General features: G+C 42.1%; 2 protein-coding genes across 2 annotated transcripts in view; both read left to right on the top strand.

The window, feature by feature from the left end:
• LOC119915523 (serine protease 27-like) overlaps positions 1-1,505 on the top strand; it is a 2,064-nt gene extending 559 nt beyond the window's left edge. The window contains exons 2-3 of the mRNA XM_038735081.1: positions 136-298; positions 1,229-1,505. Of these exons, the coding sequence (XP_038591009.1) occupies positions 136-298; positions 1,229-1,505 (440 nt within the window). The remainder of the gene's footprint in view (positions 1-135; positions 299-1,228) is intronic.
• Positions 1,506-2,362: 857 nt separating this feature from the next.
• Positions 2,363-4,879, top strand: LOC119900057 (serine protease 53-like). The gene is made up of 3 exons (XM_038714841.1): positions 2,363-2,527; positions 2,609-2,850; positions 3,933-4,879. The coding sequence occupies exons 1-3, from the start codon at positions 2,489-2,491 to the stop codon at positions 3,946-3,948; spliced, it is 297 nt and encodes a 98-aa protein (XP_038570769.1). The 5' UTR covers positions 2,363-2,488; the 3' UTR covers positions 3,949-4,879.
• Positions 4,880-21,000: the final 16,121 nt, after the last annotated feature.

The raw sequence follows: 21,000 nt of genomic DNA, 5'->3' as shown, positions 1-21,000 counted from the left end.
ACTTCTTTACTTCCTGTCTGTCTGTCTGTCATTAAAACATTGAAAACATGCTTTTGGGACATAAACATGTTGTTAATAGTTACATAGCTACAGCTATTGTTAATATTTGCTCACTGTCTTTGTCTCTCTCCTCAGTGTGCGGTAAGCCTCCGCTCAACACTAAGATTGTGGGAGGAGAGGTGGCCTCTGCAGGCAGCTGGCCCTGGCAGGCCAGTCTGCAAGGCTCTGGGTCCCACGTCTGTGGAGGATCCCTCATTAACAATCAATGGGTGCTGACTGCTGCTCACTGCTGTGCAATGTAAGCATTGATGGTAGAGCCGCGACAAAAAACAACATGCCATGCAGTGGCATAAACAGCCTGTGTGAGGCTGTGGTTCTCAAAGTGGGGTTTGGGATCTCTCCAAGGGGTCGCATGATAAATCTGAGGGGTCTTGAGATGATTGACAGGACAGAACAAAAATTGTTCTGCTATAAATTAAATTATTTTATCATTCATCATCAATCAAGAAGAAGAACTGTGTTGTTTCAACCTGTGATGAAGGGTAGAAGCAGATAATGATTCATTATGAGTGGTCACCAGCCAACAAGGTTGGGAAGAAGAAAATAGGCACTTAAGGAAGAGTTTTGGCTTCATTTTAGGTTAAATTTTTGTCCTACGTAGCTTAACAACTAACAAGTGAGTGGCCCAAGAGCCCCTCCAAGCAAGTCAGGGGCCAGACTGATATTCTGACTAAAAGAAGCTATAATTGATATTTTTATAATAACAAATGTGACAACATTTGAAACCACTGACTCCCTGACTTCCTGAGATTAATTTGTTCCCTCAACCTATTCTCTATTAACAGATATCTGTATATGCAACCCATTCTCACTCCCAAGTCGTCATGTCACGTAAATGAATCTTTAGTTTTATGGAGGTCTCTGCTGCAACAGATGCAACTAACATGGACTATATGTATAGACTGAAACGAAAATTAGGTAATTAGGACTTGAGGTCATAAAAAAGTTAATTAAGCCCATGAATAACTTAGTAGAAGGAATGATTTATAATATAATGAGGATAAAAATTAGTAGTTCTTCTGAGTGATATCTTTCTGTTATCTCTCCGTCTATTAGGCTCTATACAAACTAGACCAGAAGTGGTTTTAAAAGGACCTAAGTGCCTGCTTGACTAAAGTTCTGCTTTCCATGACTTTGCACTGTTTTGTTTCTCTTCTGATTACCTCAGAGAAGACATAAGCACGAGCACTCTGACTGTGGTTCTGGGTCTCCAGAGTCTAGAGGTACCAAACCCCAATCAGGTGTCTCGGAAAGTCTCAAAGATCATCATTCATTCCGACTATAATTCCAAAACTTATTACAACGACATCTGCCTCCTGAAGCTCTCCTCACCGGTGAAATTCACCAAATACATCCAGCCCGTCTGCCTGGCAGCCCCAGGCAGCACCTTCTACAACGGCACTGAAGCCTGGGTCACCGGCTGGGGCAGAAGCAGATTGGAGTGAGTCAGAAAGCACCTGGATTACATTTATTTTCAGAGTCTGACTACTTGACTACTGACTACTGACTTGTAGTTTCTCCTTTACCTGTCCGATAGAGATATACAGGAGAACAAAACGATACTCTAATACAAAGCTTGTTTTCTTTTAGGATAATTTAAGAGTGACTTTGACTGTTCAGTTGGTAGAGTACAGGACTCTCAGCCTAAGGGTTGTGTGTTTAATCCCCACTTTAAGTGGATATATTTTTATTTATCCTCTTCAACAAATTAATTATGAGACTGTTTTACATGCTCACGATAACACATGTGCTGGAGAGTGTGTGTCCCTACAATTGGTCTATATTGTCAAGCTGTTGAGTAGGTATTGTTAAAACACAAGACATATCTTAAGGAAATTTTTGTCATAGTTACATTTTATATTTCATCTTTCTTACTGAAAATAAAAAAAATAAATGTGCACATTAGCTGATGTTTACATGTACTGTCAAAAAGTGGTCAATAACATCAGATTCACTTTATGATAACACTGGCAGACAAATGTACAGTACGTGCACTTTATAAACCCGGATGATGTTCTGGCTGTCCTTCCTAGCCAACATCGTTGTCCTCTTCTACTCTGCATTTAGCTCTTTAGCTGCTCTTCAGACTCCTGAAGAAAAATGGAAGCTGACTATACGTCTCACCCCAATGTATAGGCAGGGTGAGGCTCATCACGTCGCTGGGCGTGGAGAAAGCTCTATTAGTACTGCGCTTATGAGCGAGGGATAAACCCACTAGCGATGGCTGGAGTCTGTAATAAAATAGAAATATCCATTTTGTGTACAAACATTTTGAAACATATTTCACCCCTTGTGTTGATTACTAAACTGAATTTGTGTCTCTTCAGCATTCTTTCCTCTTTCAGAAGACCTAAGGGAGGTGCAGGTGCCGATTGTGGGGAACAGACAGTGTAAGTGTAGCTACGGAGTGGGCGTCATCACAGACAACATGATCTGCGCCGGGGTAGGAGGGAAGGGCTCCTGTCAGGTGATCACTTTTATATCTGTTTTTGTGTCAGATTTGAGCTTCTGCAAAGCTTCCTTCTCTTAAATGTTTCTTTCCTTAAAGGGGGATTCGGGAGGTCCGCTGCAGAGCAAGCAGGGCGGCCGCTGGATCCAGGAGGGAATCGTGAGTTTTGCAGTAGGCTGTGCCGAGACTCATTCCCAACAGTCTACACCAGAGTGTCCCGTTATAGGTCCTGGATCAACAAGCAGATCACCAGCAACCAGCCAGGCTTCAAGACCTTCAAGTCCACTGGGATGGACGGCGACCTCAGTGTCACCTGTCCTGGCCTGCCACAAGGCACTAATGTAAGTGCCTGCCATGTCCAGACTTCAATTTTTATTCTACATTTCGCCTCAGAAAGCTATAAAATTATATATTTTTCTTCTTCAAAACACAATTTTGGATGGAATACAGGCTGAGGTACAGTTGTTCGCACATTAACACACTAACTAGGTGAAGTCTAACTGAGAGCAGACTGGTTTTTGGATCAAACAATTTTGGATCCCATGGTACTAGTGTTGTAGTCAAGACCGCCCAAACCGAGACCAAGTCAAGACCAAGACTTTTAGGGGCTGAGACCAAGTCGATTCGAAGTCCTGATTCGACTACCAATCTCACAGTTGAATCTTCGCAGTGGCATTGTGAAATGAGGATCATGCCATTTTGGTTATGTGGGGGGGCTCAATGGCATATTTTGTTTTCTCCCACTAACTTAATATACGGCCTATGGTCATATATAAACATCAACGTATAATGCTGTTTAAGATAATATAAAAACAAAACAACTTTTAATAAATTAATAAATAATAATACAAATCTTAATAAAAGTGTGTGAATAAATGCAAAATTGTTACCCTAACCTTGAGTGTGCATGTGTGGGTGCAGCATGTGTGGTAGAAGAGGAAGAGAGCTGGAGCACCAGCTGCGGTGTTGTGCACAGTTGTGCGTGCACTTCGCAGGATGTTTGAATCATTTATCACCATTGATGAACCACACTCAGAGTATTATATGACATTACATTCATTTAGCTGACGCTTTTATCCACAGCAACTTATAATTGCTACATATGTCAGAGGTAGTACGCCTCAGGAACAACGAGGGATTAAGTGTCTTGTTTAGGAACACATTGGTGGATGTGTCACAGCCTCCCACACTGAAGGCATGTGTCTTAAAAAACTGTATTGCTTGTTTGGACTAGTCTCACTTTAAAATGAGCACATTTCAAGGCGTCTCTGGAATATACTTATTCACTTTACACACTCACAAGAGAGCTTGATGAGAAGGCAAAATGACATATTGATCGTACAGCACATTTAGAAAAAGTTAAGATTATTTTCCGTTTCACAAAAGTTGGACTTGAACACATCTGTCCTGTTTGTTTGTTCAGGGTGATCTGGCGGTGAGCAGAGCGGCTCTTGGTTCCAGGCAGCAGTGTTGTTAGTTGGAAACAATCAACAACGCCACCTTCCTGGCTCAGACTCCACCAACACCACCAGCAACAACATCATAGCTGCCGGCAACATACCAACTAGCAGCGGGGGCGCTCCTGCTCACTCCCCCTTCCTCTTCTTCCAATTCCTCATCTGCTTTCTCTCTAAAATGAAGGGTGTTAAATGAATAAATGAATTGTTTAAGCAGCACGAAACAAATGTAGGTATATGTAGCCTGGCATACGAGCGTGTCAAGGTTTTTGAAGGATCCAGACGTTATGCAAAATACAAGATGATGATTTGTCATTTACAAAAAACTTCCCCCTCAAATAACTGAAAACAGGATGGTGTTTATTGATTACATTGCAGATAGAATTAAACTAATGCTGTCATGGAATTTCTTACAGTCGTTAACAAATGGATTTAAAAACTTAAGGAGCATATTTTAGAGGTCAGAGGAACACATGTCCATCATCTACCTATCTGAGCTAGTGTACCTTAATGTACAATTATATCTAAAGTTAATAAGCAGCTAATGCTCTAAAATACTTAAACTGAACTTTATATTGATAATAATGTCAATTTTAAGTCTTGTCAAGCTTTGCTGTGGCAACAACTGACCTGTAGATGTGAAAGTGCTGAACTATTAACCTCTTGATTTTTTTATCACAGTAACCTGGTTTTTAATTAAGGGAAATCCTTTCTGTCGGCTTTGAGTACATGTATGAACTCAACTAATGCAGTCTAATCCAAATGTCCTGCAGTAAATCCTCCTTCATGATGGTTATAATCTGTTTGTGTTAAAACTGTTTTAGAGACGTGTTGATTCAACTGCATTTGGAGGCTGAAGTTGTGTTCTTGAAGCCACGCTTGTATCAAAATAAAAAAGAATTGAGCAAACGAAGATACGCTCACATTTATTGCGACAGTTGCTGAAGTGAATATGAAAACACACACACTCATATATCAAATGTGAACACAAAGATAAAATGTCCACATTCACAAAAATCTGTTTGTAAATTCATGCTATCAGAGTTTCACACCATTAGAATATTTTCCAAAAAAAAAACAATTGAATATTTGTTATATGTTTTCACTCATATTTAACTCACAAAGTTCCGCCCGTCCTCAGACTTCTCTCCTGAGGCCCCTCTAACGTATTACCCCACTTTATTAGTGGAACGTTCATTCAGTAATAATTTCATTATAATTTTAAGCCCAATTATATGTGTAGCTAAGGGCAGGCTAATTTTGGTTCCTACCTGCCGTTGTTTTGCAGGGAACAGTTGAGTGTAACAAGTCAATTTGTTTATAAAACACATTTAAAAACCACCAATGTTGAACAAAGTGCTGTACAAAGTTATGTGATTAAACCTGTTAAGCCATGAATTACGAGGTACCGGGGAGGACGATTGATGTTCGCGCAAAATGCTATTGAGAAATCCATGTCAGTTACTAGTATTTTGTCACCCTATCCATGCCACACACCTCTGTGAAGCTAGGAGGCTCAAACCAACCATTTTGGTACTCTATGCTCAAATTAACTTACACTAGTTGTATCATGTTTTATTTCACTCACTCATTTTGCAAACAGACACAGAAGTTAGAAGCAGGGGTGTAGAAACTAAAATCAGCAGGGAGTGGTATACAGGGTTGGACTTAGTTGGGAGCCAGTGGGTGGCGTGTAAAAATTCAAGACTTGGGCCAGATAAGAAAGCTTGAACTTTTACCAACATTTTTATAATCAACAAAAACAGACACCAATTAGAACACAAAAGTCAGAGATCGGTGCAAAATAGAGCCCCATTCTGTTACCAGAACAGAGACCCGAGTCGACATGAAAACCATGTAACGACTGACTTTCACCTCCTTTTGGACCTCCTTTTATAGCTCTGTTTCTTGGCTTCACATCATCTATTGGCTCTCTTTCCTACTGCACCTGAATCTGGGAAAGTCCCTGACTGCCTGCTCCTCCTCTCTGTGTACTTTGCTTGATCATGGCATTTCATCCATAACCTGACTTTTGTGGAATAAACTGGTGTTGTTTGTGCTCTGTGCTAGAAACAGGACATTCTTACTGTGATGCACTATATTGATGTATGTTTTGTAATACAATTTTCACAAAATCTGCTTGTATATTTTCCTTTGCAAGTGTTTTTGATGCTCCCTCCCTTTGCTCCCAAAGCACAGTGCTTGCTCACACACATGTGCTACTGCTGAGTCTGGGCAGTTAGATACAGAAAGGAGCACATACACTCAGAACTATAGAGTTTTAACACTGTGATCCTAACTTTACACTATAAAATAACATTTTAAATCATGAAAATGTAGACCACCATTGCTCTAGTGATTAATGATAACAATTTAGGCTGTAATGCTCTAAAAAAAATCACAACATGGGAGCTCAGCTCACATAAGGAGGTCTGAGCTCAGTAAAATCATTCTTCTACGGGGTCTCTAAATCATTTATCAACAACCATTATTTTGAATTACAAATAATGTGTTTTTCATTGTAATTAGTACTATTATTTAGGCTACATTAAAAAGACTAAAATTAACATATTTTTCTAATAAGCCACATTGCGCGCCGCATGATTGACAGGAAGGCTGCACTTCTCCGCCATCAGCCACTATGGTGCGCAGTACAGTTTTGACGGAACAAACAAACAACAAACATGAATTCAGTTGTATTCAGTGCTTAAAGTCGGCCGGTACGCACCTCAACATTTTACTCTTTGGTGTACCGGGACTTTTTCTTGCGATATGGCACAAACTACCGGTAGGCCTTCCACAGTCCTCTGCGCTCTCCATATCAGGTTCTCTGGGCGCCACGTCACGCTCACCTGCCCCCGTTCTCACCTGCCTGCTAATCTCTGTCGGCAGAGAGAGAGCAGGGAGAAAAGAGGCTCTTTCAAGCAGCAGTGTGCCGAAAGTAGCTTGTCAGTGTCAGTTTTGGTGAACCAACCAATCAGTTGAAATATAGAAGAAACAAATGTGAATCTAAAAAACTAACTTAAGCTAAAACAACAAGCTGCTGATCGCTGCATTATAATCTACTGTATTTTATATATTTTGAATTGTCACCTGCCACCTTAATTTTGTTTCCCTTCATATAAATAAACATTTCCACCATAAGTTGGTGCAGAAAATGTCTCCAGAATGCAGGAAATTAAGTTGAAGGACCCCCAGACCCCCCCACTGATATATTTCAACATTGAATATTTATCCATAATACTGTTAAAAACTTTTCGTTTTGTTCTCATTCCCCAAGTGACCCCCACAAAACTCAGATTATAACTCAAGGCTGAAAAGGGTCCATTTTATTGTAACACACACTGTGTTAAAAGAGATGCTAGCAAAGTAAATAAGCCAGTACTCCGTTTGATGCACATCCAGCAGCTGGTTGTTTTTACCCCGGCTTCATTCTTATCCAACTTTCTCACCCAAACACAGCTGAAATTGCTCCTCGCCAGAGTTGAAACACAAACCTTAAACCTTTGCAGGAAAATCAAGCTAGCAGACACGTCATCTGCAGCAACTGAACCAAACATGTAAACATTATTCAGCTGGTAATAACAAGTTAAAAAGAAAACACTGACCTAATAAAAACTACAAATCTTACCAGTTGGCAGACTAACTTTTACCTTTGGAGGATAATGCAACTTAAACCCTTGACGCCGATTGTCGCAAATTCTCATCACACCTCTTCCTTTCAGACTGCAAGCCAAGATAGCACATGGATTCCCCCAATGCCTGTGGGTGCATATTCCATTCGTACCTAGGAACCTTTTGCAAGCCCTGGTTTCTCGTTTATACCTGTTGTCGCTAATTTGCATCATACCTACACAAACCTGAATTTATATCTTTTCTATGTTCTATAGACAAATTAACAATCTTCACTTAATATAACAACAGCTTAAAAGCAAATGAAAACACAAATAACTTCAGGCACCAAGGGGTTAAATTAGTGAAAGTTTGGTCACTTGAATTAATGCCATCCAACCGTAGTCAACCGGTGCTACTATGTGACATGACTCAGGGGGTGTGTTCACAACTTAACTGGGCAACCACCACATACTGTTTGAATAATTTTCCATGACATTCTTCTTTTTCTCTCACTATCCAGGTGTTTTCCGTGACTGAAAAACTGATGAACTGTTTTCAAGGTTTTCCAGGACGCATGGGAACCCTGATGATTTTATTGTATACAGCCTCTACAGTAGGCTAAAGTCCATCTGTGGATGGATGGCCAGCTCACACTGTGTGGTACCACAGACTGTAGATACTTCACTCAGTCTGAAAGCGAAAAAGAAAAAACATTTTGTCAGAGAGAGTGAGACGCGCCTGATGCGTGAATTCTCATGAGCTGCCAACATAAGGCCTGGATGATATGGCAGGTGGCAGGACTCTGGCTTGACTTTCCCCAATATTGGACGTAAATTCAGCTACTTTGTCATTTTCAGACTTTAATTGATGGAATTATCATCGTCATGAAAATCCAAGATCCGTGACCCTGTACACAGGACAAGCGGTTGACGATGAGTGAGTGAGTAAACTGGGTCCAGCATTAGACAGACCAACCAGATGGAACCGCACCATCGCAGTACTAATACAAGTTGGCTATAACCACTGTGGGGTTTCTGGCAGCCGGCTGTTACACTCAACAATATGTAGCCGAGTGTTTACCTTTCTATCTAACGCCCCTTTGTTTAGAATAAAATAATTCTGTTAAACTTGCTGCTTTTTCTTTTGTTTGTGAACCAGCTACAGTAACATTTGTAAAGCTGTTTTCTTTATTTCAGCCATTGTACAGCAGCAGAGCAAGCAGCAGTGACTGCCAATGTGGCACTCTGCACTTCCTGTTGTCTGTAGTGAAGTGTATTTACTATTTATGGATGAGCTTTGACCTCTAGTGGCACATTTTGGTAATTAAAGCTTTTCATAGTCACAGTGATTTCTAGAGGGATATTAAAAACTGCAAACTTAGGTGTAAGTAGAAAATGATTTGCAGTCTGTTAGCTGAGAGAAGACAGGGTTAAAGGTGTGTCACTTATTAATGTTTGTGTTTGAATGAGTTTAGTTATAAATGTTACAGATGATCGCAAATTTCCACCCATGTACATATTTTAAGTCAAAATAGCACGAGACCTAACAATACTATAAATACAATCCTGTCCGCCTGTCATTTGGGTCATTTTAAACATGTTTTGGGTCATAACGGTTTGGCTTATAATTTCAATATTGTTAGTATTTGCTGTCAACCCCCTATTACTCACTCTGTCTTTAAAATCTCTCTCCTCAGTGTGTGGTCAGCCTGTGCTCAATGACAAGATTGTTGGAGGACAGGTGGCCTCTGCAGGTCTGCAAAAACTGGGTCCCACTTCTGTGGAGGATCCCTCATTAACAATCAATGGGTGCTGACTGCTGCTCACTGCTTCTACAGATAAGCATTGAGGGCAAGGTGCGAACTACGGGGGAGCCAGAGTGAGCTTAGCTCCCCTTAACAAGACATCAGCTCCCCTAAAAGCATGATTTGTGATATTTTGGGGGGTCTCGAAAATATTGACAGTATGCTTTATTGCCATTAATTCCTATATTTCTCTATCATCATGGATCCAATGTGTAAAATCAGGAGCGTCAGACTTCACCCAGCCAGAGGAAACGATCAGCGACCATCAACAGCGGGCCGGTCACTACGCAATCTCCTGTCCCTGGTCCTGTATGCTCCACCGGCCCACTCCATCTCCAGTAGGCCTGCGGGTTGTGTTGCTAGTACGACAGACACGCTGTGAATGGCTTGTGATCGTTCCCTCTGGCTGGATGAATATTACGCATGATCCATGCACTGCTGCAGCTGGGGCTCTCCACAGTGTCTCGCAACTTTTATAAATTCTTCACTCTCACAGAAAAAAGAAAGGTCAGGTTGCAAACACAGCCGCAGCTGTAGTTTGAAGTGTAATTGTAGCAAAATGGCAACATATAATAATAATAATTAGGCCTATTATTATTATAATAAGAAGAAGAAAAACATGCCTGATATTTTTACAGTCAGCCACAGGCCTACATGCTTGCAGCTATTAATTATTCAGCAGTAAGAATCCCAGAGTGCATAGTAGGAAGAAAAAAACATATTTCCCATGCCATATTCTGCATAACAGTGAAACTGTATTGAGCAATAAACATATTTAAAGTTCCATATATGTCTCTCACTCTGTTTACCAATTTAAAACGCTGTTCCACATTCCTCTATTTAAAGGCTGGACTAGCCAAGCTAGCAAAATGTTACCTCTTATGACAATGGCTACACTGTAAAAATAATTTACTGTGTTTGTGCACAGTTAGTTACAGTATACTAATACACAGTAAAATATTGTGTAATCAAAGAGTTATTGTGAAAATCACAGTAATCAGGTTGCTACCCTAAGAAATCACAGTAATGATCGTTGTACTGTGGATAATCACAGTAATCATCATTGTCTATGAAGATTCTCAGTCATCCAGGTCATAGTTATCCAACGAAGGTTAAAGTCAAGGGCAACTGGACTTGGTTGAAGATACTGGAAGACGTTTCGTCCCTCATCCAAAGGACTTCTTCAGTCCTGACTGACTGGCAGGGAAACTCAGCTATTTAACCTCAGTGGGGTCGTTGGCCAGGGTCGTTGGCCCGGGTCATCGATACCGCTGGTTCGTTAGTGTTCCTTGTTGCTGTGACGACAGTCGTTACAGTTGTTGAGACTACCTGTGGCCAAGACTGAACGACCATCGTTGGTATCTTCACCTGAGGCCAATAGGTTACGTTTGTTGAGTTTCCTGGGAAGTGATGAAAGGACAGCATTGTAAGTGGGGGATAAGTGGTGGCGTAGACCCCCTCCCCTGTTCAATGACGGCTTCTCGACCCTGGTGTAGATGCTTCCTTGACACCTCTTTCAAACCATCCATCTTCTCTGTCTAAAATGTGCACCTGGTGGTCCTCAAACGAGTGTCCTCTGTCCTTCAGATGTAAGTAGACTGCAGAGTCTTGACCTGAGGAGTTGGCCCTTCTGTGTTGAGCCATGCGTTTGTGTAGTGGTTGTTTAGTCTCCCCAATATACAGGTCTGTGCATTCCTCACTGCATTGGACCGCATACACTAGATTGCTTTTCTTGTGTTTGGGTGTGCGGTCTTTGGGGTGGACCAGCATCTGTCTTATTGTGTTCTCGGGTTTAAAAAACACAGGGATGTTGTGTTTGTTGAAAATCCTCCTGAGTTTCTCTGATACTCCAGACACGTATGGAATCACAATGTTGTTGCATTTGACCTTCTTCTCCACCTCCCCTGTAGTTTTGTTCTTCCTGGATCTTGTGGCTGTTTTCACAAAGGTCCATTTAGGGTATCCACAGGCTGTAAGTGCCCCCTTCAGGTGGTTCTGTTCCTTCTCTCTGGCTTGGGCGCTTGTTGGTATCTTTTCTGCTCTGTGGTGCAGTGTTCTCATGACCCCTAGCTTGTGCTCCAGTGGGTGCTGGGAATCGAAGAGTAGGTATTGGTCTGTGTGTGTGGGTTTTCTGTAAACACCAATCTGCAGGCTTCTGTCCTCTTCAATGTGTACAGCGCAGTCCAGGAAGGCCAAACTGTTGTTGTGAACATCTTCTCGTGTGAAACTGATGTTACTGTCCACAGAGTTGATGTGTTCTGTGAAGGCTTGCACTTCCTGGCTTTTGATTTTGACCCAGGCGTCGTCCACATATCTGTACCAGTGGCTCGGTGCTATTCCTCTGAAGGAGTTGAGGGCTTTATTCTCCACTTCTTCCATGTAGATGTTTGCCACAATCGGGGATACCGGTGAGCCCATGGCACAGCCATGCTTCTGTCTGTAGAATCCTCCGTTGTACTGGAAGTAGGTGGTGTTTAGACAGAGGTCGAGTAATTTGCAGATTTGGTCAGGGCTGAGGCTAGTTCTGTTGTCCAGGGTGTTGTCTTGTGTTAGCCGTTTCCTAACGGTTTCTACTGCCTCTATGGTGGGGATGCAGGTGAACAAAGAAGTCACGTCATAGGATACCATGGTTTCATCTGGATCCAGTTTTAGTCCTCGAACTTTGTTTACAAAGTCAATAGAGTTTTGGACGTGGTGAGGCGTGTTTCCCACCACAGTAATGATCATTGTACTGTAGATAATCACAGTAATGATCATTGTACTGTGGATAATCACAGTAATCATCATTGTACTGTGGATAATCACAGTAATGATCATTGTACTGTAGATAATCACAGTAATCATCATTGTACTGTGGATAATCACAGTAATCATCATCGTACTGTGGATAATCACAGTAATCATCATTGTACTGTAGATAATCACAGTAATCATCATTGTACTGTAGATAATCACAGTAATGAACATTGTACTGTGGATAATCACAGTAATCATCATTGTACTGTGGATAATCACAGTAATTATCATTGTACTGTAGATAATCACAGTAATCATCATCGTACTGTGGATAATCACAGTAATCATCATTGTACTGTAGATAATCACAGTAATCATCATCGTACTGTGGATAATCACAGTAATCATCATTGTACTGTGGATAATCACAGTAATCATCATTGTACTGTGGATAATCACAGTAATCATCATTGTACTGTGGATAATCACAGTAATCATCATCGTACTGTGGATAATCACAGTAATCATCATTGTACTGTAGATAATCACAGTAATCATCATTGTACTGTGGATAATCACAGTAATCATCATCGTACTGTGGATAATCACAGTAATCATCATTGTACTGTGGATAATCACAGTAATCATCATTGTACTGTGGATAATCACAGTAATCATCATCGTACTGTGGATAATCACAGTAATCATCATCGTACTGTGGATAATCACAGTAATGATCATTGTACTTTGGATAATCACAGTAATCATCATTGTACTGTAGATAATCACAGTAATGATCATTGTACTGTGGATAATCACAGTAATCATCATCGTACTGTGGATAATCACAGTAATGATCATTGTACTTTGGATAATCACAGTAATCATCATTGTACTGTAGATAATCACAGTAATGATCATTGTACTGTGGATAATCACAGTAATCGTCATTGTACTGTAGATAATCACAGTAATCGTCATTGTACTGTAGATAATCACAGTAATCATCATTGTACTGTAGATAATCACAGTAATCGTCATTGTACTGTAGATAATCACAGTAATCGTCATTGTACTGTGGAAAATCACAGTAATCATCATCGTACTGTGGATAATCACAGTAATCATCATTGTACTGTGGATAATCACAGTAATGATCATTGTACTGTAGATAATCACAGTAATCATCATCGTACTGTAGATAATCACAGTAATCATCATTGTACTGTGGATAATCACAGTAATCATCATCGTACTGTAGATAATCACAGTAATCATCACTGTACTGTAGATAATCACAGTAATCATCACTGTACTGTGGATAATCACAGTAATCATCATTGTACTGTGGATAATCACAGTAATCATCATCGTACTGTGGATAATCACAGTAATCATCATTGTACTGTAGATAATCACAGTAATCATCATCGTACTGTGGATAATCACAGTAATCATCATTGTACTGTAGATAATCACAGTAATCATCATCGTACTGTGGATAATCACAGTAATCATCATTGTACTGTAGATAATCACAGTAATCATCATTGTACTGTAGATAATCACAGTAATCATCATTGTACTGTAGATAATCACAGTAATCATCATTGTACTGTGGATAATCACAGTAATCATCATTGTACATATAAGCAGAAATTTTTAACTAACTTGAAGTGCTGTAGTTAAATTGCACAAACTTTTTAATTTGCAGATTATATAGACTATGAACAAAAATAATACCTTATTCATAACATTTTAATTTTATGTGAGTTTTAGAGGCCCTTTTCAGAATAGTCCTTGTGCTGAGTGTTTAACCATTTTATGTGTATGTGGGCATGGCGATGAGCCACCCGCGCTGTAGGCCTACTTACAAATTCTCATCATGGATCCTCTTTTTGTCCATGTTATCTTTTTATGAGGCCATAACATGGTGCGATCTGTGAGAAAACCCAGGGGGATGTTTTAAAACATTCTGAAATGGGGTTTTTTTTGTCATGAAAATACCTCTAAAGATACAGTTGCACATATAGCTGATGTTTACATATGATGCAGCTGTCTAAAAGTCACTTTTATGATAACACTGGCAGACAAATATAGGTGCACTTTCATTTGGTGAGGTAAATAAAAGAAAATGCTGCGATCACCTTTAGTCAACATATGGTCAAAAAAGAAATGGATCAGAAAGGAGGACATTTCATAAAACCACACTGAAGTGGTCTTAACTTCAGTTATTCTCATTTCAGATGTACACTTACTACACGTGCTTTAATACTACAATATGAATTAGCCTACACTAGCAGCTCTTCAATCTTAGCTCTTTAGTTCATCTTCAGCCTTCTGAAGACAAATGGGAGCCGATTTTCCGTCTCACCCCGTTGTACAGGCATGATGAGGCCGATCACGCTAGAGGGCGTGGAAAAAGCTCTCTGAGTGCTGTGCATGTGCCGAGGGATAAACGCACCAGTTATAGCTCTAGAGGGCGAAGCCTATAGAAAATATTGATAGATAGTAGATAGATATAGATAGATAGATATATAGATAGATAGTGTTAGGATTGTTTAAAAACTAGCACTAGTTTGGTTGTTGAGCTTAACATTCGCTAATACTTTCAAGGGATGGAAGTCTTTCCAGTAACACCCTGCAATGTAGATTAAGCACATTAACTCACTAACTAGGTGAAAGTCTAACTTACATCACTGACTAAGAGCAGACCGTTTTTCTTTTGTTGTGTATTTTTAAGACAATTTTGGAAAGTAGATTGTTTGCAACATAAGGGTCTCATACCTGCAGAAGAAGATTTTCCACGGTTCTTTTACTGAAAAAAGGAACTCCTGAAGTTCTGATCTCTCGACCACAAAGTGGACTTCGACTGAAGTGCCCAGCGCTGTCAGAGTCCAGAGATCACCTAAAGCAGACAGACGCATCAAAAAGCTTGCGTCTGAGCAGTGTAATAGAAATATGTCCTTTAGTGAGTCTTCTGAAATAAAGGGTTTTAAGGGTTCAGACATACATCCAGATTGCAACCAGTCTGCAGAATGTACTGTAAGACCAAGAGACAGTGTAGAAACAGGTGACTTTATACTGTAAGGGTATTACGCAGCTATCTTAGGAAGGGAGCAGGGTACAAATGCCCTGACATGAAGGCCTATCAAGGACAGTCAGATAAGAAAACTCTCTAATGAGCGTCTTTCCCATGGGAACTTTTACCTAACTGCAACCTAATAAAATGATCAAAAACCACAAAGTGAAACATTCGTATATAATAATAAAGCATGCAGTAAAATATCAAATTTCACAGCAGAGATTAGGTTTATACCTGTAACCTGAAGCTTCATTCACTGAAGCTCTTGACTGGTGAACAATCTGTTAGTGGTTCTGAAATCGATGTGCTCATAGTTTGCTCAAGGATAGTTACATCTGCACTTGAGGCATATACTACTACTACTACAACTAAAACTACTACTACTACTAATAATAATAATATGTATTTATTTATTTATTCTGTAGGCCTATTCTGTAATTAGACCACATTCCTGAGTGAAGTACATAAGAAACAGGCTGCAAGTGTGAGTGGAAATCACACAGATGCAAGTTCTTTCAAATGCAGATGTGAAAATACACAAAGGCAGTGTTCACTTGATGCACATACGCAAAACCTTTTTGTAACTATATAACCAAAAAAGAAGAAACTTTAAAAAATGTGACTTTCTGAAGTTTTAATAGGGAAAATTGTGATTGAAATGACCCCAAAAATATAAACAACATTGTGGTGAAATAATAATACAAACTATATTAATCACATAATTAATAACATCACCAAGTAAAGGTGTTAAAATAGAAAATAAAGATGTAAAATTAGCACATAAAAGGCCACTAGATGGCAACAATGGATAATAAATACACCAATAAAAAAGTTCTAGAAGGATGAAATCATGGCACAAAGTGCTGCTATAAGAGGAGCCTGATTCGACTACAAATCTCACAGTCGAATCTTTGCAGTGGCATTATGAAATGAGGATCATGTTATGGGATTGCGTGGTGTGTGGACAGAGAGGACCCAAATGCAGCACTCTGAGGGAAGGAGGTTTATTGAGGGAAAAAGGGTGAGAGGGACTGGAGTGGAGGGAGAGGAGGACGTCGGGGAAGCACAGGCACGGGGAACCAAGGAGACAGGGGGCCAGGGAGCCGGGGAACACAGGGGCCGAGGAAGCGAGGAGAGGCGGGGGAACAGGGAGGACGCCGTGGGGGAAGTCCGAGGAGGAGTAGGGCCAGTGGATGAGCCCAGCCGAACGGAGGACGAGGGTGAGTGTACCTGGGAGGGAAACAGACAGAGAGACAAGGTTAGTGAAGACAGCGACAAGGCACAGGGTAAATGTGAAAAAAACAAGAAACATGGAAGCCTGAACGTGGGGATGGCACCGGGTAAGGAGCAACGACGATCAAGCGAGGATGGTGTGGAGAACCGGGGTTGAAATACAGGCAGGCATGAGGTTGATTACTGGCAGGTGTGGCAGGCTGACGAGGTGGCTGATGGGATGCAGGTGCAGGTAGTTGGCTGGGCTCAGGAGCAGAGGGAGAGAGAGAGCACACAGGGGAGAAAACACAGGGAGGCAGGCAGAGAACAGAAAACCAAGGAAAAAAGCAGAAAAACTGATAAAAAGTAGAAAAACCAGGACACTCACCGTCAGCCGGGCTGCCACCACAACAGGGCCCCCTCCTCAAAGGACGCCTCCCTGCGGCCTTCCCATGGGACAAGGCGGGGCTTGGCAGACGAACATAGGGGGGAGGAAGTCGCACTGGGGTCCGGCTGATGAGGGTCCAGGGTCCAAAACCAGACAGGGAATTCAGGGAGGGCTTCAGGACTGGGAAGGGTTCGGCCCCATAAACATGGATCTGTTTGCGTCTCAGAGACTACGCACTGCCCGCTGTACGCTTTTCCCCCAGTCGCTCTGCTCCTAGGGGTTCTGGAGTGGGTCCGCCAGGACAATGTCGGTCTACTGCTCGTAGCCCCGTTCTGGCCAACCCGGGTGTGGTTCTCGGACATCATGATCGCTCCTGGACGGCCCGCCGTGGCGGGTCCCTCTGAGGCGAGACCTGCTGTCCCAGGCGCAGGGCCGGGTTATTCACCCTTGCCCCGCCATATGGCGACTGTGGGTCTGGCCCCTGAGGGGGCACAGTACCTAGAGGCGGGTCTAACAGCCGGAGCAGTCGAGACCCTCCTCAGCTCCAGGGCCCCGTCCACAAGGATCCTCCGTGGTGCGCGGAGGATGAGACCTGCGACTCGGTCCAAGGTTCCCACTTGGGATCTGGCGGTGGTTCTTGGGGCGTTGGCTGAGGCCCCCTTCGAACCCCTGGAGTCAGCTGAGGCTAAGCACTTGACCCTCAAGATGGCCTTTCTCTTTGCTATCACCTCTCTGAGGAGGGTGGGGGATCTCCAAGCGCTTTTGGTTTCCCCGCAAGCCTGGAGTTTGCCCCGGGGAATATTAGGGCTATCCTACACCCTCGTCCAGGATACATCCCTAAAGTGCCTTCTTGTGCGGCAGGGTCCACAGTGCTGCATTTCATCCTCCACCTCATGTGACGGCGGAGGACGGGAGACTTCATCTGCTCTGCCCTGTCAGAGCACTGAGTATTTACACTCTTAGGTCCTCCCATTGGAGGAAGGCTGACCAGCTGCTAGTGTGTTTTGGGTCTCCCAGGGCCGGGCTCCCTGCATCCAAACATACTATTAGCAACTGGATTGTTCAGACTATTTCCCTGGCCTATCAGGTGCGCGGTTTGCCTTCACCTGTGGCTGTGAGGGCTCATTCTTCATTCACCAGAGGCATGGCGGCCTCTCGAGCCCTCCTTCCCGGGGCCTCTTTGCAGGATGTTTGTTTAGCGGCTGGCTGGGCCACTCCGCACACATTCATTCGGTTTTACAGTCTTGACCTTCCTTCGGCACCTGGCACTCGTGCGCTCTCCTCTTAGTCGTGCCACTTTATTGCACACTGGGGCAGGCGGGGTTTTCGGCCCGGTTTAGTGGGTATCTCGTTCCCATAGTGTCGTAACCGACGCAGTTCGAGTTCCCTCGAAGGGGAACGTCTCGGTTTACGTATGTAACCCTGATTCCCCTCGAAGGGTAACGAGACACTGCGTCGGCCCGCCGCACCTCTCTCCCCGCCTGAAGCGCCTGCTTCATAGTTTAAGCTAATGATGAGTGTGTACAGGTGTGCTGTATACTTCTCCGGTTATTCCGTCACACCTTACCGTTCTAGCAACAAGCCAATAGGATTGGAGTGATTTCATTCACCTTCAGCCTAGAGGCGTTCCCATAGTGTCGTAACCGACACAGTTTCTCGTTCCCCTTCTCGGGGAACCAGGGTTACATACGTAACCCGAGACGTTTTCCATGACTGAAAAACTCATGAACTGTTTTCAAGGTTTTCCAGGACACATGGGAACCCTGATGATTTTATTGTATACAGCCTCTACAGTAGGCTAAAGTCCATCTGTGGATGGATGGCCAGCTCACACTGTGTGGTACCACAGACTGTAGATACTTCACTCAGTCTGTGTGGTGTATAACATATGTGCATCCGGCCATTACAGTTTAACATAATGCTCTGCAGCTGGTGAGAGGGACAGTGAACCCTTATGGGAAGTAATGATTGATGGGTGCAGTGTTAGGGGAAGTAGAGATTAGGTATAAAGAGATTAGTGTGTATGAAGGGACTATACCCTTCTGTGGTGTCTAATAGATGGTTACATTTATTCTACAGCACCGTGCCCTTATATGGTTTTTAGCAGAGACCTAAACATGTCCTATATAAGCTGTGTTCGATGTACAGAGAGACAGAGTGGCCATCGGGCTGGGTCACTCTCCAAGCTGCTGCAGAGCTTGTAATTGATGCTGAATTCTTTGATGTAATAAACTTTTATAACCAAGAACAGTGTCAAGCGGATTTCTTCTCAACACATCATCGCAGCATTATCGTTCGGACACCACAGAAATTGACGACCACGAAGGGACCGTGTTGTGCCAGAATTCGTCGTTCCATCACAGGCACCGTCGAGCTGACTCCCGCTCCAGAAGCTAGCGTATAGGGTGAGTTTTCTCATAAACTGTGGGCGCTGGTCAGTTCGTGTGTCTGTGTGTGCGTTGAAGGGTACACCGGTTCGATCCCGTGTGAATGCTTGCGGGTGGATGTGTGAGAAGACTCCGTTCTAAATTTAGTGTGCATTGTGGATAACGCAAATAGGTTGTGTGTGTGAATGTAATGAAGACAGATAGATAGATATAAAAGGAAGAAAAAGGAACAGCCTAGGAGTAACGGGAAGTGAGGTTTCATAACTTTGCAAAGATTAAGAATATGGGCCCTCAGATTCTTATAACCGTAAGTCATGTGGGATGGAAATTACTGTCGCGTGAAACTAGGCTTTAAGGAATAGGTAAATTGGAGTAAGGGAAAAGAGAGAGAGTGCAACCCTGGCCAGGGTCATTCGGCTTGAATACAAATTAATAAGGATAAGGAAGAAAATATAAGGTTAAGGAAAAAGGTAATATAAGGATTAGGACGCCGCAGATCTGGACAAAAAGCCCTTGAAAGGCGATCTTAGATGGGCCGCAAATCCTGGAAAGGAACTAGGTGAATTTTCGGGTCCGTTCAAAGGAACTGGGAGCTTGTAGAAGAAAAATTTAATTGTAAGTTACCTCTCGATACATGTGTTGACGAACTATGTCCGAAGTGGCCTCTCATTAAATATCTGCAAACTCGAGGTAGCATAAATTTAGGAAGGAAAATAATAAAGGAAAAGGGTGCGGCGGAAGCATGCTTTATAAACAGTGTGAAGAAATGCATTCTTGTTGACTGGATAGCTACCATGTGTGTGTGTGTGTGGAGAGCTGCCCTGCTGTGTCTCGGTTGTGTGTGTGGGAAATAGGAGAAGCCTAGTGTGAGAGAGACTATGCAGAGGACAATAAGGCTAGGATTCAAGAAGACATATATGAATAATAGAATAAATAAATAAAGAAGGAAGAGAATATACATATATATGAATGAAGAAATAGAGAAGGGAACTTGATCAAGGGGAAAACTGTGTTTTGAAATTTGTTAAAGTTATTGATTAATGGCTGCTGTATGGTTTGGGTCATTTCAGAAGCAGCAGTGGGGGTTTTTCTTAGCCTAAGTTACTTTTTTGGGAAGTGCGCATTTGTTTTTCTATATTTTACTTACTTTTCATTTGGGGTTTTTTATGTGTGTAAATACATTTAAAAAAGGCATTTTCATTGGTATTGAAGAACGGTTGTTAATAGAGTAAGCTTTAAATAGGAGTGAAGAGTAGTGTCCCCAGCATCCCCAGTGTAAACGACACCGAAATTCCTTAGCTTGCATGTGAACGTAGATATGTTAAAAAGTTAGGGAAAATAGATTATGATTATTCAGAGAGGTAACACTCTTATTTTGGGGGGAAATAACCTTGTGAGTACATAAAAGGACTAAAGTGTTGTTTGCCTTTTTTGGGTTTTGTTCTCCTGTGATCTGAGAGACAAGAAGGAGAGAGAGAGAGAGAAGGAGAGAGAGGGGGTGCCGTCCAGCGTGCCACAGCAAAGCAGCCCCGGATCCAGTCTGGCCAGTATTGTACAATCCACAAACTCTTTACAAAACCTGTGCATATTGTCTATACTCATTTATAATTATTACAGATGATACACATTTAGTTTGTTTCCTTTCAGGATATTATAGACACGTTTGTAACAAAGAGAGTCTATTGTGTATGCCTGCCATATTTCATGTTATGACTATCTAAGGGGAGACTTGGCAACAGACTGATCAGTTACTGTATTTGAATATTACATAGGGAGTTTTTGTGTAGGGGTCGTTTGAAGTCAAGTT

The sequence above is a fragment of the Micropterus salmoides genome, unplaced genomic scaffold, assembly GCF_014851395.1.
Source record: "Micropterus salmoides isolate LMB-PRFRI ecotype aquatic unplaced genomic scaffold, ASM1485139v1 Ms_hic_scaffold_1, whole genome shotgun sequence".
Classification (NCBI taxonomy): domain Eukaryota; kingdom Metazoa; phylum Chordata; class Actinopteri; order Centrarchiformes; family Centrarchidae; genus Micropterus; species Micropterus salmoides.
The sequence above is the reverse complement of the archived record's forward strand: the minus strand, read 5'-3'. Positions and strand labels throughout refer to the sequence as shown.

What these genes read in the sequence shown, in the direction of transcription:
- LOC119900057 (XM_038714841.1), top strand. Translation starts at nt 2,489, where the DNA reads ATGATCTGCGCCGGGGTAGGAGGGAAGGGCTCCTGTCAG. An exon ending in GAGGGAAGGGCTCCTGTCAG is followed by an intron (nt 2,528 to 2,608) that starts GTGATCACTTTT and finishes CTTTCCTTAAAG; the next exon opens with GGGGATTCGGGAGGTCCGCT.